This window comes from Coccomyxa subellipsoidea (assembly GCF_000258705.1).
Source record: "Coccomyxa subellipsoidea C-169, whole genome shotgun sequence".
Lineage (NCBI taxonomy): Eukaryota > Viridiplantae > Chlorophyta > Trebouxiophyceae > Coccomyxaceae > Coccomyxa > Coccomyxa subellipsoidea.
This window is the reverse complement of record NW_005178039.1, coordinates 2532032-2547757: the sequence shown is the minus strand read 5'-3', so window position 1 is coordinate 2547757 and position 15726 is coordinate 2532032. Positions and strand designations below refer to the sequence as shown.

The 15726-nt window shown below is 51.5% G+C and overlaps 4 protein-coding genes across 4 annotated transcripts; all 4 read right to left on the bottom strand.

Annotated features, from left to right (window-relative positions):
* Positions 1–2452: 2452 nt before the first annotated feature.
* Positions 2453–4053, bottom strand: COCSUDRAFT_13947 (NMT1-domain-containing protein; the record flags this gene model as incomplete). Its single annotated transcript, XM_005649991.1, has 6 exons — positions 2453–2683; positions 2823–2982; positions 3087–3235; positions 3394–3499; positions 3601–3713; positions 3820–4053. The coding sequence occupies 6 exons, from the start codon at positions 4051–4053 to the stop codon at positions 2453–2455; spliced, it is 993 nt and encodes a 330-aa protein (XP_005650048.1).
* A 598-nt stretch (positions 4054–4651) lies between these two features.
* On the bottom strand, positions 4652–6450 carry COCSUDRAFT_32664 (hypothetical protein). The gene is made up of 5 exons (XM_005649990.1): positions 6187–6450; positions 6005–6065; positions 5819–5920; positions 5440–5632; positions 4652–5249 (listed from the first exon to the last, which is right to left on the bottom strand). Exons 2-5 carry the CDS (start codon positions 6031–6033, stop codon positions 5187–5189), a joined length of 387 nt encoding a protein of 128 aa, XP_005650047.1. The 5' UTR covers positions 6034–6065; positions 6187–6450; the 3' UTR covers positions 4652–5186.
* Positions 6451–8157: 1707 nt separating this feature from the next.
* On the bottom strand, positions 8158–11384 carry COCSUDRAFT_13878 (DUF1680-domain-containing protein; the record flags this gene model as incomplete). The annotated part of the gene is made up of 10 exons (XM_005649989.1): positions 8158–8403; positions 8554–8636; positions 8756–9038; positions 9160–9365; positions 9642–9813; positions 10003–10170; positions 10260–10356; positions 10442–10668; positions 10791–10942; positions 11072–11384. The coding sequence occupies 10 exons, from the start codon at positions 11382–11384 to the stop codon at positions 8158–8160; spliced, it is 1947 nt and encodes a 648-aa protein (XP_005650046.1).
* Positions 11385–11602: 218 nt separating this feature from the next.
* COCSUDRAFT_32663 (large subunit of isopropylmalate dehydratase) lies at positions 11603–15693 on the bottom strand. Its single transcript, XM_005649988.1, has 12 exons — positions 15545–15693; positions 15292–15398; positions 14957–15127; positions 14776–14864; positions 14550–14677; positions 14317–14438; positions 14011–14218; positions 13676–13892; positions 13135–13425; positions 12379–13010; positions 12112–12239; positions 11603–11973 (listed from the first exon to the last, which is right to left on the bottom strand). The coding sequence occupies exons 3-10, from the start codon at positions 15107–15109 to the stop codon at positions 12893–12895; spliced, it is 1326 nt and encodes a 441-aa protein (XP_005650045.1). The 5' UTR covers positions 15110–15127; positions 15292–15398; positions 15545–15693; the 3' UTR covers positions 11603–11973; positions 12112–12239; positions 12379–12892.
* Positions 15694–15726: the final 33 nt, after the last annotated feature.

Genomic DNA, 15726 nt, shown 5'->3' with positions numbered 1-15726 from the left:
GTAAGAGTGGCAGGCATGCCATACCAAAAGCGATGTGGGCCGCGTTTGCAGGCGGCGCAACAACAGAGGCATTGTCAAGAGTCAGGAGGACAGCGCCGCCCATTGCTACAATGCAGCCCAGCCAGACGGACTTGGCCGGTTTCTCTCCCGCCACCATCGCTAAGGCAGGCGTGAGCAAGGCTGTCAGCTGCATGGCACCGCAGGGTCAGAAGGCGCAATCTGTGAGCAATCCACAAGCAAGGATACATGTGCAACAGAGTATACATGCAAGAGCCACAACTCGATGTGTCACTAGAGATTTGAGTTGACAGCGCCTGCATCCTTGCCTGAATGAGGAATGAACCTCTCGTGGCAGAAGTGATCTCGAGCCCCAAAGCCTGCATAAATTCGCTATCTACTGACTGTGCATCTACTGACGGGTGCATTGCTATCAGAGCAAAAGCGCATGCGAGTCCAAAGGAAAGCACCAATCTTGCCTTTCCTGACTACATCTGCACATCCACATTACTCCAACAGACATGTTTGCGAGCACATTGACAGAGATGGTAAGGGGCCGACCTGTGAAGAGGTCGCTAGAAAATTCCACAGCCCCAGCTCTGCTCCAGCCAGAGCCACATTGTTGGTGGTGCCCCCCAACCAGGAACTCAGAGTGTAATATGGCTGCCGAAAACCAGAGGACGGTCCCGCATCCTGGCATGCACAAGACTAATCAAAAGAATGCAATGTCTACTTAGCACATAGAAGAGCTTGACCAAAGAGTGGTGGGTGAGCATATTCAGCATTAAGGCTGGCTAGCAGATCTGCCACTGACCCTTGGCTCGACGTGCTGTGCAGCGTCGGGGACTTCTTCACTGCGCAGCTTTCTGTGACGTTGACCACCAGAGATCACCATGGAAGATACCAGGAGGATCAGTGCTTGCAGCACTGCTCTCACCGCTGTCAGTGCTTCTGCACTCGGTGGCCCTTTGAAGGAGTAGATATACCTGCAGCCATGTGGCACTAATCATGCATGCATTTCTTAGTGTGCATCAAGATGTCAATGGGGACATGCGAGCTTCATCTAGTCTTGATCTACAGATCGGTGCAGGTGGAGGCATCTGCGCCAGCAATACACACCGAATCGCAGGGCCATATGATCCCCACAACGCAGCCACACACATGAGGCACAGCTGCCCCTTTGCTACATCGCTGAGCCCCTTTCCTGCTCCAAACCTTGGAGCAAGCTTCCAAGACGGTCTGGATCTGCCCAATGGGCCAGCAAATCCCTCGCCCCCCGGTGTGCTGTTGCTGTCCTGCTGCCCGCTCTCCACATCTTTTGCGCTATCAGCAATCGTCGCAGGCAGATCATTTGACTGCCCGGACCTGCACAAAAGGTCACCTACACCTGAAGTTTGCTCCTGTGCTAGCAAGATCAAAATTTAAGACTCTTGCATGATACAAAATGGGGAGCTGACCTGAGAAAGCTCTGGCGCTTTTTGGTCTTGCGTGGTGAGCCCTCTATATTGGCTGCCACTGGCATTCTCAACTGATCTGCATCCTTTGGTGATATACCTGTGAAAGGACTGTTGTGCAATCCTTTATTGAATGGGCGCTGCCAGTGTGCGTTCGGTATGCAACATATCCTTAACCACTTGTGGCCTTGACGCCAGCTAAAAGTTGCTGTTCTTCTTGTAAAGTTAAAATCAGCGCGCACATCGGATTTCAGCAATAACATTAGAATGGTGTCCTATGCTATGTTCAGATCTAGGTTCATCGATCCGCATGTGCAGGGTTGAAAGGTTCTGAACTTGTATACACTGCGATGAGTCAAACCCCTCGTGTAGCAATTCCATTCAAGCATGCCTTAACCTAATGAATCTGGTTCATTGCCACACGCTAGAATGAGGTTCCTATTTCCTGAAGTGATGAGTCATCCAGCCTGCTGTGCATGCTGCAGGCACTCTTGCATGCCAGTGGACACTATGCAGCGCCCCATGTATCTGCTTTATGTTGGAAACTACCCTCATTTCAGGTGCTGAATGTGATGACGTCCAATATGCCGGGCCTGAAACCAGTGCAGATGCCGCTCAGCGCTAGCTATAGCAGCTCCTGCATGGGCGTGCTGTTGACCGTCAGTGTGACACTGCGCAGTGTCAAACATGCACGGTGACCGGCTGGTCTGATGAACACTTGCAAGCCCAAATCTTTCATGCTGATTTTTGCCTCAAGACAATGCCTACATTAATTGACTCAACAAGTCAATCTTGCAAACCGTTCGTATGTGACACCGCTGCCAGCTCATCGAGGTGTACCTGTGCACACAGACACGCGCAAGGAGGCACTTGTTTCACACCCATGGCCTGAAAGGAAATCTGGTCACAAACGCCAGGCTCGGTTCTAAAAACTGAACGAGTATACTCTCTCTCTCCATCTAAACATGCACCAATCTGTCCGAGGCCACTTCTCTGCCAATCTAGGGCAAGAATTCGTTCGTGTACAGATCCGCAGCATTGATGGAAGACCGCGGGTGCGGTTCTCCAGCTCTGCCGCTCCTGAGGTCATCAAGTGAAGCGCTGACACCATCCACAGGATTGCGCGAGGGCATGGCGCTTGTCAGCAGACCCTTGTCGCCCAGCCAGTCCAGAAACTTGTCCCAGCGCTCTGCACGCATGTGACCCCACCTCCCTCCAGCGTCCAGATAGTGCTGCACCAAGCCCAGACAAATTATTAGGTCCAGCACACCTCAGACTGAGCCAGAACAGGTGCAACATAATGTTCCATTCGCAGCATCTGAGGGGATGATAATTAGTAATTATTAATTACAATGCCTGGTGTCTGCACACCTTTGACACCATTTGCTGAGATGCAAGTGCAAGTTTTTTGTCCATGCTATCTGGTGCTGCAGCCAGGAGATACTGCGCTGCCTCCGCCGGGTGCTCTGCTGTGTACTGGAATCCACGAGAGGTTGCCCGAAGGAAGGCCCGGGCAACATCTGGATAGTCCCTGCATGCGACCATGCATGCATTGACTTCACAGCCCCAGGAAATTATGCCATGGTCAAAGCAGCAGTTTTGAGGGAATTTGGTGTATTGTTTAGGAAGTCTTACCGGAGAAACTGTGGCAGGGCCACCAAGAGCGGCGTGTAGCCATACGGAATCCCATAATCACCCAGCTTGAAGGCGTTTAGCTCGACACCCTTGATCTGAGCGTCAACACCCTCCCAGCCCAAAAAAATCCAAGTTGCATCTGCTTCTCCCTGTGCAAAGGACAGACCTTGCTGATCAGCCACAGTAAGAACAGCCACATGAATACATGCGGCGTCTCTTAATTCTCCGACGTCAAGCACAGGAGCTCAACGTGGTTGCCATGTAGGAACCGTGAATGTACTGCAAACAACATCATGGTCAATCGCACCTTCAGCAGAGTATCCCATATGCCCATGACAGAGGGTGTAGCCTCTCTGAAGTCCCCCTTTCCACCATCAGCTCTGATGATCTCTTGTACAATCCTCCCCTCATACCTGACATGCACCACTTGATGTGAAAGTGGTGACATGAACCAGGTCTTCTGTCCTGCTTTCAGGCCCAAGGCAGACTCCGCAGTAGTGGATGCTGTACCCACCTGGCTGCATAACTTGCATAGATCTTGCCATCCAGCTTGGAAGGTGCGTCGATGCCGCTTGATTTGAGTGTCACGATCGCGCTAGTATCCTCTTCCAGTAGCGTGGCGATGGCCTGAGCATCCAAGGCTCCTTGAGTGTACATCAGTCACCCATCATGCACCTCACAAGTAATGTCCAGACGACGAAGGATGTTTTTGCAGGACAAAAGGGCATATCACCTTCAATTGAGGACTGCGCGTCAGAGAACTGATTACTGTTTCGCTTGGTGTAATCCCGAATGTCGCGCTCCCAGTTCGGACAAGATCTGCTGGAGGTTTATAATCAGATCCTGGTGAGATGAGAGATACGTCCAATCCTTCATCCGTGTAGTAGTTTTTGGCCTTCGCAACAACGAATCCGGAATGATTCGTGTTCAGAGTCCAGTCCAATGCCAAGGTGATCGGTGACGCCATTCGCTCACAAACGGTGCACTTCTGGCTTGGCTGTTCAGATCTACGATGTAAACATCAATTGGTTGTGCAGACGATCAACAAGGTATTGATATCCCCAGAGCTGGTGAGGATATGCTTTGCAATGCGCACAAGGAGATCCTGATTGTATACCAATCTTGCATTTGCTCACCGGCGAAGCTAGAAAGATATTTAATGACGCATACACAAGAACATCTATCGCCAATATTATGTGTTTGCCATTCTCAATAATCATCGACATCGACTTCCGAAAGTGCATGATATTATCCCATTCCCATTCATCACACATGGCATGCCTTCCCAATATTTTTCTGGGGATCCATGAGAGGGCGAGTTGAAACCTTGGCTCCGAACAGCAAAGCTCAGCTAGCTAGGCTGGACTGTTCGCATGCATGTACATTGCTCACAGTTGTTGCCATGAGCCCGCGGCCGCATGCATGTTTGCATCATGATCATGATGCCCCGGGCCCCGGCGTTTTCAACCAAATTCAAACCAAGTTGGATATGAGCACTGCTGGCAGCACTGCTGATTATGTAATCTGTTATCTGCGTGGAACAGTGACACGATGATTACTCCATTGTCACACGATTATTCCCTTACTTGTCACAACGGTTGCAAAAACATTAGTACTGCCGCAGCGGTCGCCGCTGCCGCCGCACCGGGCGAATGACTGCCAGTGGCCGCCACCTGACGCCATCCAATAGATGCAGCATCTTGCCGCCGGCATGCCCGTGGGCCATCAACTCAACATGAAAACTCCATCATTACCGATTGATAGCGTAAGCTGCTCACACGCGCACGCTACTTTCATAGTTGTTGTCCAGCTATTCAAGTGCAATATAAGCAATCTATGGCACAGTCTGGCGTTCAAATGTGATTTGTGCTGCACCAGGGCAACTTTTAAACTTTGAGGGGCCGTCACTCACTGGGAATTGGTCTGCTCAGAACCACTTCTAGCTCAAACTTTCCTTTAATGTACACTGCGATCTTCCTTTTGGCAAGGACAAGCTACAGGTATTCTTTCGGACAGATCTCCACTCTCAAAAAATGCAATCTGCTCGTTACACTCTGAACGTCTACAGTAGTCTCAAATTTGCCGCATTGCTGCATCTGGTCAAAAGCTGTCCCACTCCCCACTGCGGGCACCGTCCACTTGCACATCCAGCGGGATGCTTACCTGCCAGCCCATGCTTCCCTCAGAAGACAGTGGCACAAAATCCAGATTCTATCTAATAAACTTGCCTTACCTCATCAGCATGTGGCAGTTGCTCCCCGGGAAGGGTTTCCTGCACTTGGAAGCTAAACCACATTGCATGCTTCTTCGCTTGCACTGTTGAATTGAATTCAGAGTAGCAGGGTGCACTCACCGCTCGTGCACCCCCTCCGCCAGTGTAGCCTGGGCCTCGCGGCGGGGCTGACCTGATGGCTGCGCGCACAGTGGGGCCCACCCTCCACAGCGTGAGATACTCTGCCACAGCGTCCAGCTGCGCCTGGTACTCATTCTCGTTCAGGTGAAAGCTGCGCTGCTCCAAAAACTTCCACATGATTTGCAGGTACATCCTGCGCAAGGTCAGCATGTGTGATGCAGCGAAGTGCCGAGTACCTGCACTTGCTTGATAAATTTGAGGAGAGCCCAATGGAGGTTGTCATTGCATCTCACGGTGCGATCTCAGCTTTTCAGATCCTGCACGACGCGCCAAGACAGCCCAGCAGCATGCCTGTCACCTGCGCTAAGCTCTTGCTTACCTTTGGCCGCGCTTGTGGAGACGTGTGTCATATGATCGGCCCCATTTTTCCACAATCAGATCCCGCAGCTCCTGACCAGATATGCTAGGCGTCTCAAACGTCCTGCAAAGCCAATATTTTTTCACTCAGACCTTGGTGGGAATGTTACTGTCTGTACGTGGCACTGGACAAAGTGTGCCAAATTACCTGCTCAGCCGCAGACGTGCCTTTTCCATTTCTTCAGAATCACCTGAACCATCACCGGGTCCTGCACAAAACCAGTGCAGCTGAGAAGAGCCTCTGTTGGCCCGAGCATCATCGCAATCAAAGCTCGCTCTGCAATTCTGCTAGTACAGGAGTTTGAGATGATATGCAGTGCAAATTCTCACCTGTTGCAACTGCGCTCAAAATGCATATATTTCGGCGTTGACACTTTAATTTTTCCTTTCTGATAGGACGTTGCTGCAATGAAGGCTTAAAGCAACTCAAAGGTAGATAGATTGATGCAATTTGTGTCCTCTCAAGGGAAGAAGATGCGTCCAGGCGACGCTGATGCAGACAGAACGCCATCTCCCTTGGACACAGAGAGATGCCTCCCAGGGATGTGCTTGCTGTTGAGATGCTTGTTCTTATGGGAGATCGCAAGGAAGGACAGGGAATCTGGCAAGCGAAACGCAGCAATGTGCCTGCTGAGCTCGAGCTTACTTGTGTAAAGCACGTGCCTGTGTTGCTTACTAAACCTTTACTCTCATGCATGCACAGCATTGCGGGCCTGATGGGCCAATTGGCCGCTTGGCTGGCACAAGGACACAGACATCATCATTATGTCAGTCTGTAAAACCACAGTGCTGGACTTCTCCGATATGGAGTTTCAGTAATTTTAGATTAATCTCTCATGATCATCAATGACTCCGAGTCACTCCGGTCATCATTACGGTCATCATCATCATCATCATCAAATCATATATGCGCTAGCATGCCATGCCCTGGCACCGGCGGCCGTCACTGGCCGCCGGTGCCAGGGCCTGCCCCAGTGTGGCCCGCAGGCGCAGGGCTAGGATGCACTATTAAAATTGTGATCTTGTTCGCATCATTCACAGCAGATGCATGGTCTATTTTGATGCTAGCAGCCCTGATGCAACAGCTATTGAAACTTGAAATCAGATACTACAATATATTAGCTACCTTAAAATTTCAAGTCAGCATCTGAATAACCACTAGAAGGGTGTCACAAGGATAAGGCAAGACCAGCAATTGCGGTTGGGCATCCTAGAAATTCTCCATAAGTCCATTAGTCCATATTTGAGTCGACTCATGACATCAATCAGCTTCTTAGCATGTTGCGCAGCAGGGCACTCTACATCAAAATATAACACTAACGTTATCATATGATTCATATCTGTAGCAGAGACATCCTGCAGATTATAAAGCACGCACTTGATTCCATTTGCATTTGGTGATGCATGTTCAGATGTGATAACAACAAACCTGTTCCTCAATGTGATTTCAACCTCTAATAGTATTCTTGGAGTTCCTTTTCAACTGGCACTCTCAATATCTGCTCTGCACCTGTACCCTGTGCTACTGCTGTCGTACTTCCACACACGGCATAGATCATGATGCTGCAACGATCTCAGATTGGCTGGGCTGCTGGAAATCAAAGTAGGGTGTATAGCTATCTTCCACGATGTTCATGAGCGGTGCCACAATGTATTTCCGGTCGGCCCCAGTCAGAAGCTTTGCTCCCTCCGGGTACTTGGCCAGGGGCGCTGCCATATGGAACACAACCACTGCAGACGAATCACTTGCAGCTTGTACTGGCAGCTGCACTGCTTGCAGGCCACCTGTTCAGAGGCACCATGTGGCTCATAAATCCTCAATCTGTACAGATGATCCAAACTAGTAGGTTCTCAGCAGCTCATCAAATTGCTGGTGGCTGTGGGTCATCAGGGAAGAGGCATGAGAGGGGGAATACCTTCATGCAGCCCAACGGCCATGTCTGGCCTGTCTGCCAGCTGCAATACAGCCGTGTCCAGGCCCTCAGGACTGGCTGGTTGCAGCACCAGGGCTGTTGCACTCCCAGGACCAACCTGCCTCAGCACCATCGCAGCACCCTACAGGCAGCCATCCTTACTCGGTGGAGCTTTTTTGAACCATTAGCGGGCATCACGAGATAAAAAGATACTGACCTGTTTGTCATCAACTTGCAGGTAGAATCCAGGCATGTCTGCAGCCTCAATTATGACCACATCGCCGAAGCTCCAATTAGCTACCGGAGATCTGACAACAGAGAGCCCTCATCAGCTCAATGCCTCCATCAACCAATGTACAAGAAACTTTCATCACCATAGGATCTTTACTCACCTGTCTTTCAAACCCAGCAGCCTGAACGTGGAATCAAGAGCGTAAGGCCCCTTCATTGGTTCTGCCCTCAGCATGGCTCCCTCATGGCGAATGTGCAGGGGCAAGTCTCCAGGGATAATCAAGCTAGCAAGGCCCTGGCTGGAAATGTCTGTCAGCAGATCAGCAACCTTGCGGGGATCTGCTTGAATACTGCGGGACCCATTGGTAATGCCAGCCATCAAAAGTGGACCCATCATAATGGCCTGCAATGGCACAAGTCACCTCAAGGTATCCTGCCCACAGGCTCATGCCCTTCACATCAACCTCAGAGTAATTCAGCTCGAAGCGTAATCATCAGGATGTAAGAGCGCAGGGATATAGATGAATGTGCTGTTAAAATTTACAATACTCACATGTTGGCTGGAATATTCTGGACGGTCATCCTGCACGCGCTCAGCCCTTATGGACATGGGCAGGGCGAGCGTGACTTTGTCCCCTGCAAAGCACAGCGCAAAGCAAATAAGGGAAGACGTCATCAAGTCATCCAAGTAGCTGCATCGGCTTTGGAAAATGCTGGCCGTTGCAGAGAACAGAGAATATGGTCAGGGGCCAAACCTGCAGCAAAACGGCGCCGGACTGTGCAGAAGCTGCCGGCCTGTGGCCCAGCAGCCGGCGCGCAATCAGCCCAGGACTGACCATTCACCTCCACGCGCACACCAGACGAGACTGCCCAGCTGGGGATGCGCAGCTTCAGTGTGACCTCTGCTGTGCTGTCATGCGCCGCAGCCGACAGCGGGGCAACAGTGATGTTGGCAGACGCAGTGGTGCCCTGGAAAAAGCTGGCCTGCAGCTGGACGCTGAGGCCAACCAGAGGGGACGCCAGGCTGGCGGAGGTGTACTGATTGATGTACAGCTCAAGCGCACCGCTGTCATCAGGCGGCCGCCTGCCACCCCGCACAACACGATCATTAGTAAATCAGCATGCTTGATCAGACATTCTTTGCCAGGTAGTGTTGGACAAAGTGCGCTGGATAGGCATGCAGGGTGAGGCAGGAGGAGTGCGCTTGCCTGTAGAAGAAGATGGAGTCTGCCAGCTTGGAGAAGGACTCCACAGAGCTCCCATAGCAGCACCAGAAGCTGTGCAGGGGGTCACCCCAGCCACGCGTGCTGCCCCCTTTGGTCTGCCCGGAGCCCATGGGAAGCAGGTAGATCACAACGCCCGGCCCTGGCTCGTCCCCATTGCGCTCAGCAGAGCTCCGGCCGCCCGTGAACAGCAGGTGTGCGGCAGTGCGCCAATTCTCTGTCTGGAAGTCCATGGCCGCCACTGCGGCGGCTGCTGTGGCCTCCGGGACCCTGCCATGGCACACAGCACATTGGGTTTAATAAGACATCATCGCCACGCCATCTGACCTCGGCATCAAACGAACGCAATTCATAGTATATCAAAGGGCTTACCAGTCTTCAGCCACAGCGCTGCTGATGCGCTGCTGCAGTGGCTCACTTGACGTGTGTGGGGAGTAGTCAGCAGGCATGCGCTGCGTTCCGAGCAAGCCATTGAGGATGGCGCGCTCGTAGTAGTCTGCAAAGACCGGCGCGCCAGTCCAGCGGAACAGGTAGCGAGCGATCTTGAGCATGTTGTACTGCGTGCAGGTCTCCTCCGTCTCTGTTGCGTGCTCTTGCTGTGGGAGGCGTCGCACAGACTTCAGGCATCATCTTGACGGCAATTGGATTTGCAAAAGAGTGGTACTTTTTATGGCATGCTTCAGCATGCACGTTGTAGCTCCCCAGAGCATGAATGGCAGATGATATTGTTTAAATTTTTAGTCACAGCCCATTTTAATGCAAACAGAGGATGAATTCACCAGCAAGATGGAATCTGCGAGTTGGCGAGGAGGGCCCCAATACTCGTGGTCATTGTTGCCGCCTGTCGCGAAGCTGTGACCCCGTGTGACGATGGAAAAGAAGTTGGTCACTGCAGCGTAGCTTCCATCATGGCTCGCCTTCTCAAAGCGTGCTGCAAAGCCATTCACCTGCACACACATTGCTGGAACATCAGAATGCTGCTCATCATTATCATGAGGACACAGGACGCCCATGTGACGCCAAAGCAGCTGCTCACCTGAGCCAGGTGTGTGTTTGCATGCAGCCCGGGCAAGGGGTCGGTGTTCTGCAGGAGTGGCTCAAAGAACTTTGGCTTTGTGAATGCCTCAGCAAGCCTGCAGTGAGACCACAATGTCCTCATGAACACTCTCCAGTCTTGCTTTCCTCATTGGCAAGTACTTGAAACCAGCAGGAGTGTACCTAATGTGCTCTGGGTCTCCTGTGACATCATAAAGATTGAAGAGGACCTCGTTCATCCCCCCAAACTCTACTTCCAGCATGCGCAGCCAATGCTCTGTGCCGTTGGTGGCAACGACATCGTTATAGTAGCGCGTGAAGTGCTCAGCCTCATCTTTGACCATTTCCAGCGCAACGTCATAACCCAGGAAGTTGTGAGCATCCAGCAGGCCGGCCATGATTTTGTGAATCTGCACTTACACAAGTCAGGCAGATGTCTACCAGCATTGCACTTTGGGTCAGGCCATCGGAGTTTTCAAGCCAGTGTGCATGTGTCTGCATGCCACATGCATGTCATGTAGGGCATGCGCACCACGTAGAAGGGTGCCCACACGGTCTGAAGAGATTGAAGCCTGACAAAGTGCTCTTCCGGGAAGGCTGAGAGGTAACCTCCACTCAGTGCAATCTGGACCTTCCGTAGCTCATCAATGATGTATGTCAACCGGGACTCTATTTTGCCATTGCCTGAGGACAAAGTCAGCATCGTTAGAAATGCTCAGCTGCCAGCAAGAGTTGCCACATGGATTTTCTTTTAAAATTTGTCTGAACATGAAGCATGCTGCAGGAATCGAAGGCTGACCAGTCATGACGCACCAGTGTGGTTGACCAGCATGGAACAAGCACTCAGGTAATGGCCCATAAACTGGCCTCTGACTTCACAGGATGGATCCTCCCAACTGCCTGTAAACGGCTGTGCTGAGGAAGGCAGACCGGCATTCAACCGAAAGGTGTGCAAGAGCTGGTCAGCATTTAGCTGCAGCATGTAATCTGTGTTGAGGGCCAATGCCTTGTCGAACAGGGAGTCCCGCTCAAGAGTGATCTGATCGAGTGGAAATGGCTGAATGATATCATCAAGGCTTGCAAAGACGGCAAGCGGTGCCACCAAAAGCCAGGTTACTAGAAACATCGGGCCCATGCCAATGCGTCTATCCTGCAATTCCCTAGCCGTGCTTGCTCACACGTGAGCCCTCACCACTTTGCATCATATATCTCCAACCAAGCATGAAGGACGAGCAAAGACAGATGAACACTGCTAAAGTCAGGCACTTGCTATTTCTATATATAATCTCCCTTGACACCCATGATTTTGGCGTCAATCCGATTGCATCTTACGTTCTTTCCATTCGATACTAGACTTGGACATAGAGCATCATATTTCTGTCACAATGGTAGTAAGGATCTTTGAGATAAGCAGGAGTTTGTTCACAATGTGAATGCCATGGTCTGTGAACCTTGTTGCCCTCTTCTTAACCCACCTGGGCCCTGCTAATTGTCATAGCACAATATGGGAACACCTGAAGCTGGCAAACTATTTTTGGAAGCTCTGACTGGAAGTGGGCTGCAGGACATTGACCTCGATCAAGCCCCTGTTTTTGATACAGTTGCCCTCAACACTATTAGAGACATCGAAGCGACCGATGGAAGGGTGACATGTATCATTCCAGTTGAACCCAGAGTGCAGAATCGATATGGTACTCTCCATGGAGGATGTATAGGTGCGACACATACCTACTCAGAGGGAACGGCATGCATTCCCAAAAGAGTGACAAACTCTATCAAGGCTCAGCGCTGTCCTCTTTTTCATGACTAAAGACGCATTCACACTTCCCAAAGTGACCTTGTGCCCTGCACAGCTACTCTTGTGGACGTGGTGGGAAGCGCAGCTCTAGTGACCCAGTCAGAGAAGAGCGGTGTCTCTTTGAACATGAGCATCGACTACTTGAGACCAGGGCTTGCAGGAGAGGAGATAGTGGTAGACGCGCAGGTACCTTCTTGCAGTCAGCAGACGATGAGCTACTGGGGCTGTCAACAGTATGCACTTAAAACGCTGATATTTTCACTGCCGGTGCAGCTCAGTCTTAACTCAGCTCCACTGATTTTGCTGTCATGGTGGTGGTGAACAGGTTGTCAAAGTTGGGGGGCTCATTGCCACCATTAATGTGAATCTGAGCAGCAAGAAGACAGGCGCGTTGTTGGCTCAAGGAAAGCACGTCAAGTTCTTGTCCTCACGAGACAAAGGCATTCCAAGGGCTCCTCTTGCGAGATTTCGATCCAAATTATAGCATTGTGCAAGGCGAGTGTGAACTCGACATATATATAGCTATATAGCGCCCAATACTTGCAAATCCAAAGGGCCTGAAGCCAATTTCTAGAGGGGAAGAAGCACCATAAACCAGAATAGATTTCACTAGCTGGGTCTCATCTGAGGTTTTGCTCCATCCAAGACATTGGTCTTGGTTAAGGGTCAACTTACATAGCGTGCATGCAGACTTGTACAGACAATGAGCAATGTGGGAATTGTCACTCTAGAGCTCTCCAAATGCTGAAGATACTCCGACACTCCAAAGTGCGTCCACAACAGTACAAGTCTACACACTGTCTCCCTGTACTGTCAAGTCACTGGTTGCCAGACGATCAGGCACCGAAATCCCTTGGATCTGCCACAGTTCCTGCCAGAGCAGACGCTGCCGCTGTATACGGCGAGGCCAGGTACACCTGACCATCCTTGTGACCCATCCGTCCAGGGAAATTCCTGCACAGCAGTCACAACCATTGAAGCCGGGCCAACAAAATTACTAGCTTAGCCAACAAGAATATCCACGCATCCTCGATCACAGTCACGGCAGCGTGCTAGACAAGAAGCACTGCAAACACACCTGTTGGTTGTGGACACACAGACTTGGGGCTCGTTCATGCGCGCATAGGTGTCCTTGGGTCCGCCCAGGCAGGCCGCGCAGCTGGGAGGGGCCGGGGTGTCGCAGCCGGCAGCTTCAAAGATCTGAGCCGCGGTTTTGCCATCGCAGCCGGCCACGGGCAAACCGTACAGGTCGGCCCAGACCTTCTGCGTGGCCGGCACCAGGAATGTGGGCACCTTCACCTGCCCGCCAGCCTTGTGCAGCAGCTTGGCAGCCGCCATGAAGTCCTCCGTCTTGCCACCAGTGCAAGACCTGCGCAGCACATGCATCTGCTGGTGAGCCATGCGTAGCTGAATAGATGGAGCAATGTGTGCTCTGAGCATCCCTACTTGAATCTCAGTGCTCCCACATCAGCAGTTCAATTGACAAGCAGGAGCATCACACAGAAAACGTGTGCCGCGCAGTAAGGGTCGCTCCATCTTGGAGCGAGAGACAAAATCAAAGGCACCCTGTCCCACACATGGAAGGTCAGCATGCACAAGACAGCAGGGCAGGTGCGCACCCGATGTACACGCGGTCAATCTTCACGTCTCGGCAGTCCCGAGCATTTTTTCTATTGTCGGGCGAATGCGGCGCGGCCACCAAGGGCTCTATCTTGGACACATCGAAGCGGTATTCCTCAATGTACCCGGCGCCAGCATCAGCATGCACGGCCTCAAACGGCTCGTCTGTTCTTTGCCGCACGTAGTCAAAGGTTGTCTCATCCGGTGGGCACACGCCTGTACAAGCCATTCTCGGTTCAACCAAACCACCAGAAAGTCTTCAAAGAGCGAGCAACAGGAGTATGCACAAGTATTTCATAAACATCGACGGGGAAAGGCATGGAGATGACTGCACCGTTCTTCGCGCCAGCTTCCACCACCATGTTGCAGATGGTCATGCGCTCCTCCATTGTCATTGCCTCAATGACAGGCCCTGTGAACTCCATGGCCTTGTAGGTGCCGCCAGCGACAGTGATCTCCCCGATGATTTGCAGGATAAGGTCCTTTGCCATCAGGTAACTGGGCATCTCACCCTCCAGCACAAACCTCATTGTGGGGGGCACCTGCCAAACATGTGTTACTGTCACGCACAGCAGGCACAAACACATGGAGCGGCATCCTCTTGCAGATCAGTGGTTTAATGATGGGCTCTTGCTGTCACCTTGATCAACAGCTTGCCGGTACCCAAGATGAAGCCAGCGTCAGTGTTGCCAATGCCTGTGGCAAACTGGCCAAAAGCTCCAGCGTTGCATGTGTGAGAGTCTGTGCCAAACAGCACTTCTCCTGCAACACATTGAGTTGATGGGTCAAAACACACCAACTCGCAGGTTGCAGGAGCCCCTAGAAAGCTTGAATAAGAAATCCAGTCGCTAGCTGCAATGCCAACCCCTGTACCTGGCTTGCAGTGCCCCTCCTGAGCCAGCGCCACATGACAGACACCCTTGTAGTCTGGGTTGGCCCTGAAGTCTGAGCGATTTGTGATGTCGTAGAAGTATTTAATGCCATACTTGTTCACCATGTCCCTGGATTATCATTGAATGCCCTGTCAGTCTAATCTTATGGGTGAGTATTTGAGCAGACATAAACACCGCTAATTCTCAAGAGTGGATCAGCTGTGCACCTGAGGATGTCCACGTTCCTATTCGCACGCGGGTCACTAGTGAAGATGTAGTGGTCTGGGATGATGACTATCTTTGTGGGGTCCCACACCTGTCACAAGGTGCCAGGGATTTCATGACGGCTGTAAGGCAATGTGAGAGACACAAACAATAATTGCATCAGAGCAAGTTGCAACCACACACCTGTGCATTCTCTCCAAACTCCCTCTGAAAGATCCCAAACGTGCCGGGTCCGCAGACATCGTGGGTCATCAGCTTATCAACATTAGTCCAGATGTTCTGCCCTGGTACTACTGTTGTGTTATTGCTGTGCTTCGCCAGGATCTTTTCTGTCATAGTCAAGGCCTTCTTCACCTGCAAACACCGCAAGATATTCCAGACACCTTGCAGGAAGCTGGTTTGGCAAGTCTGCATCTCTTCTCTTTGCAACACATGGATCACTAAGAAGCATGATCCTGCAGTTCTCATGATGCAAGCCCTTCGATTGGTAATCTAAAAGCACTGCCTGCTTCGCTCACCACGCCAGTGCTGGACGGTGTCCTCGAGCTCGCAGGCGGCGCTGCAACGGCGTTTCGACATACTTGCTGTACGAATCGATGACATTTGTGCCTCTTGAACGTAAGTCCTGTTCCGTAAATTCAATGCAACCCCAGTCAGCTCTCAGCTGTGAAGGAAAGACAGGCACTGAACAAAGGTAGTGTGTCGTCAGATGTACTTATGACGACGCCGGCAAATCACGTGCTTGCAACCAGAACGTCCCAATCCTCTTACCTGTGCCAGCAAAAGAGGAGGAACTTATGTCCACTACGTTGGCCATCGTCTTAACGTGAAGCCTGCAAGCCTCCTTCCGTTCTACTCCTGACGCCTTCGCCCGGGCTTTTAAATTATCCCCAACAGTTGAACCAACTTTGTCAATTCCAAATGGTCTGAAACGGAAGGCAATCGCAGGGCCA

Excerpts from the sequence above, each read along its gene's own strand:
- COCSUDRAFT_32663 (XM_005649988.1), bottom strand. The coding sequence starts at position 15,109 with ATGACAGAAAAGATCCTGGCGAAGCACAGCAATAACACAACAGTAGTA. Across the intron at positions 14,678-14,775 it reads AGGAACGTGGACATCCTCAG|GGACATGGTGAACAAGTATG; the intron begins GTGCACAGCTGA and ends ATGATAATCCAG. Across the intron at positions 14,219-14,316 it reads CCGGCAAGCTGTTGATCAAG|GTGCCCCCCACAATGAGGTT; the intron begins GTGACAGCAAGA and ends CATGTTTGGCAG.
- COCSUDRAFT_32664 (XM_005649990.1), bottom strand. The coding sequence starts at position 6,033 with ATGGAAAAGGCACGTCTGCGGCTGAGCAG. Across the intron at positions 5,633-5,818 it reads CTCCACAAGCGCGGCCAAAG|GATGTACCTGCAAATCATGT; the intron begins GTAAGCAAGAGC and ends GACCTTGCGCAG. Across the intron at positions 5,250-5,439 it reads GCGGAGGGGGTGCACGAGCG|GTAAGCATCCCGCTGGATGT; the intron begins GTGAGTGCACCC and ends ATGGGCTGGCAG.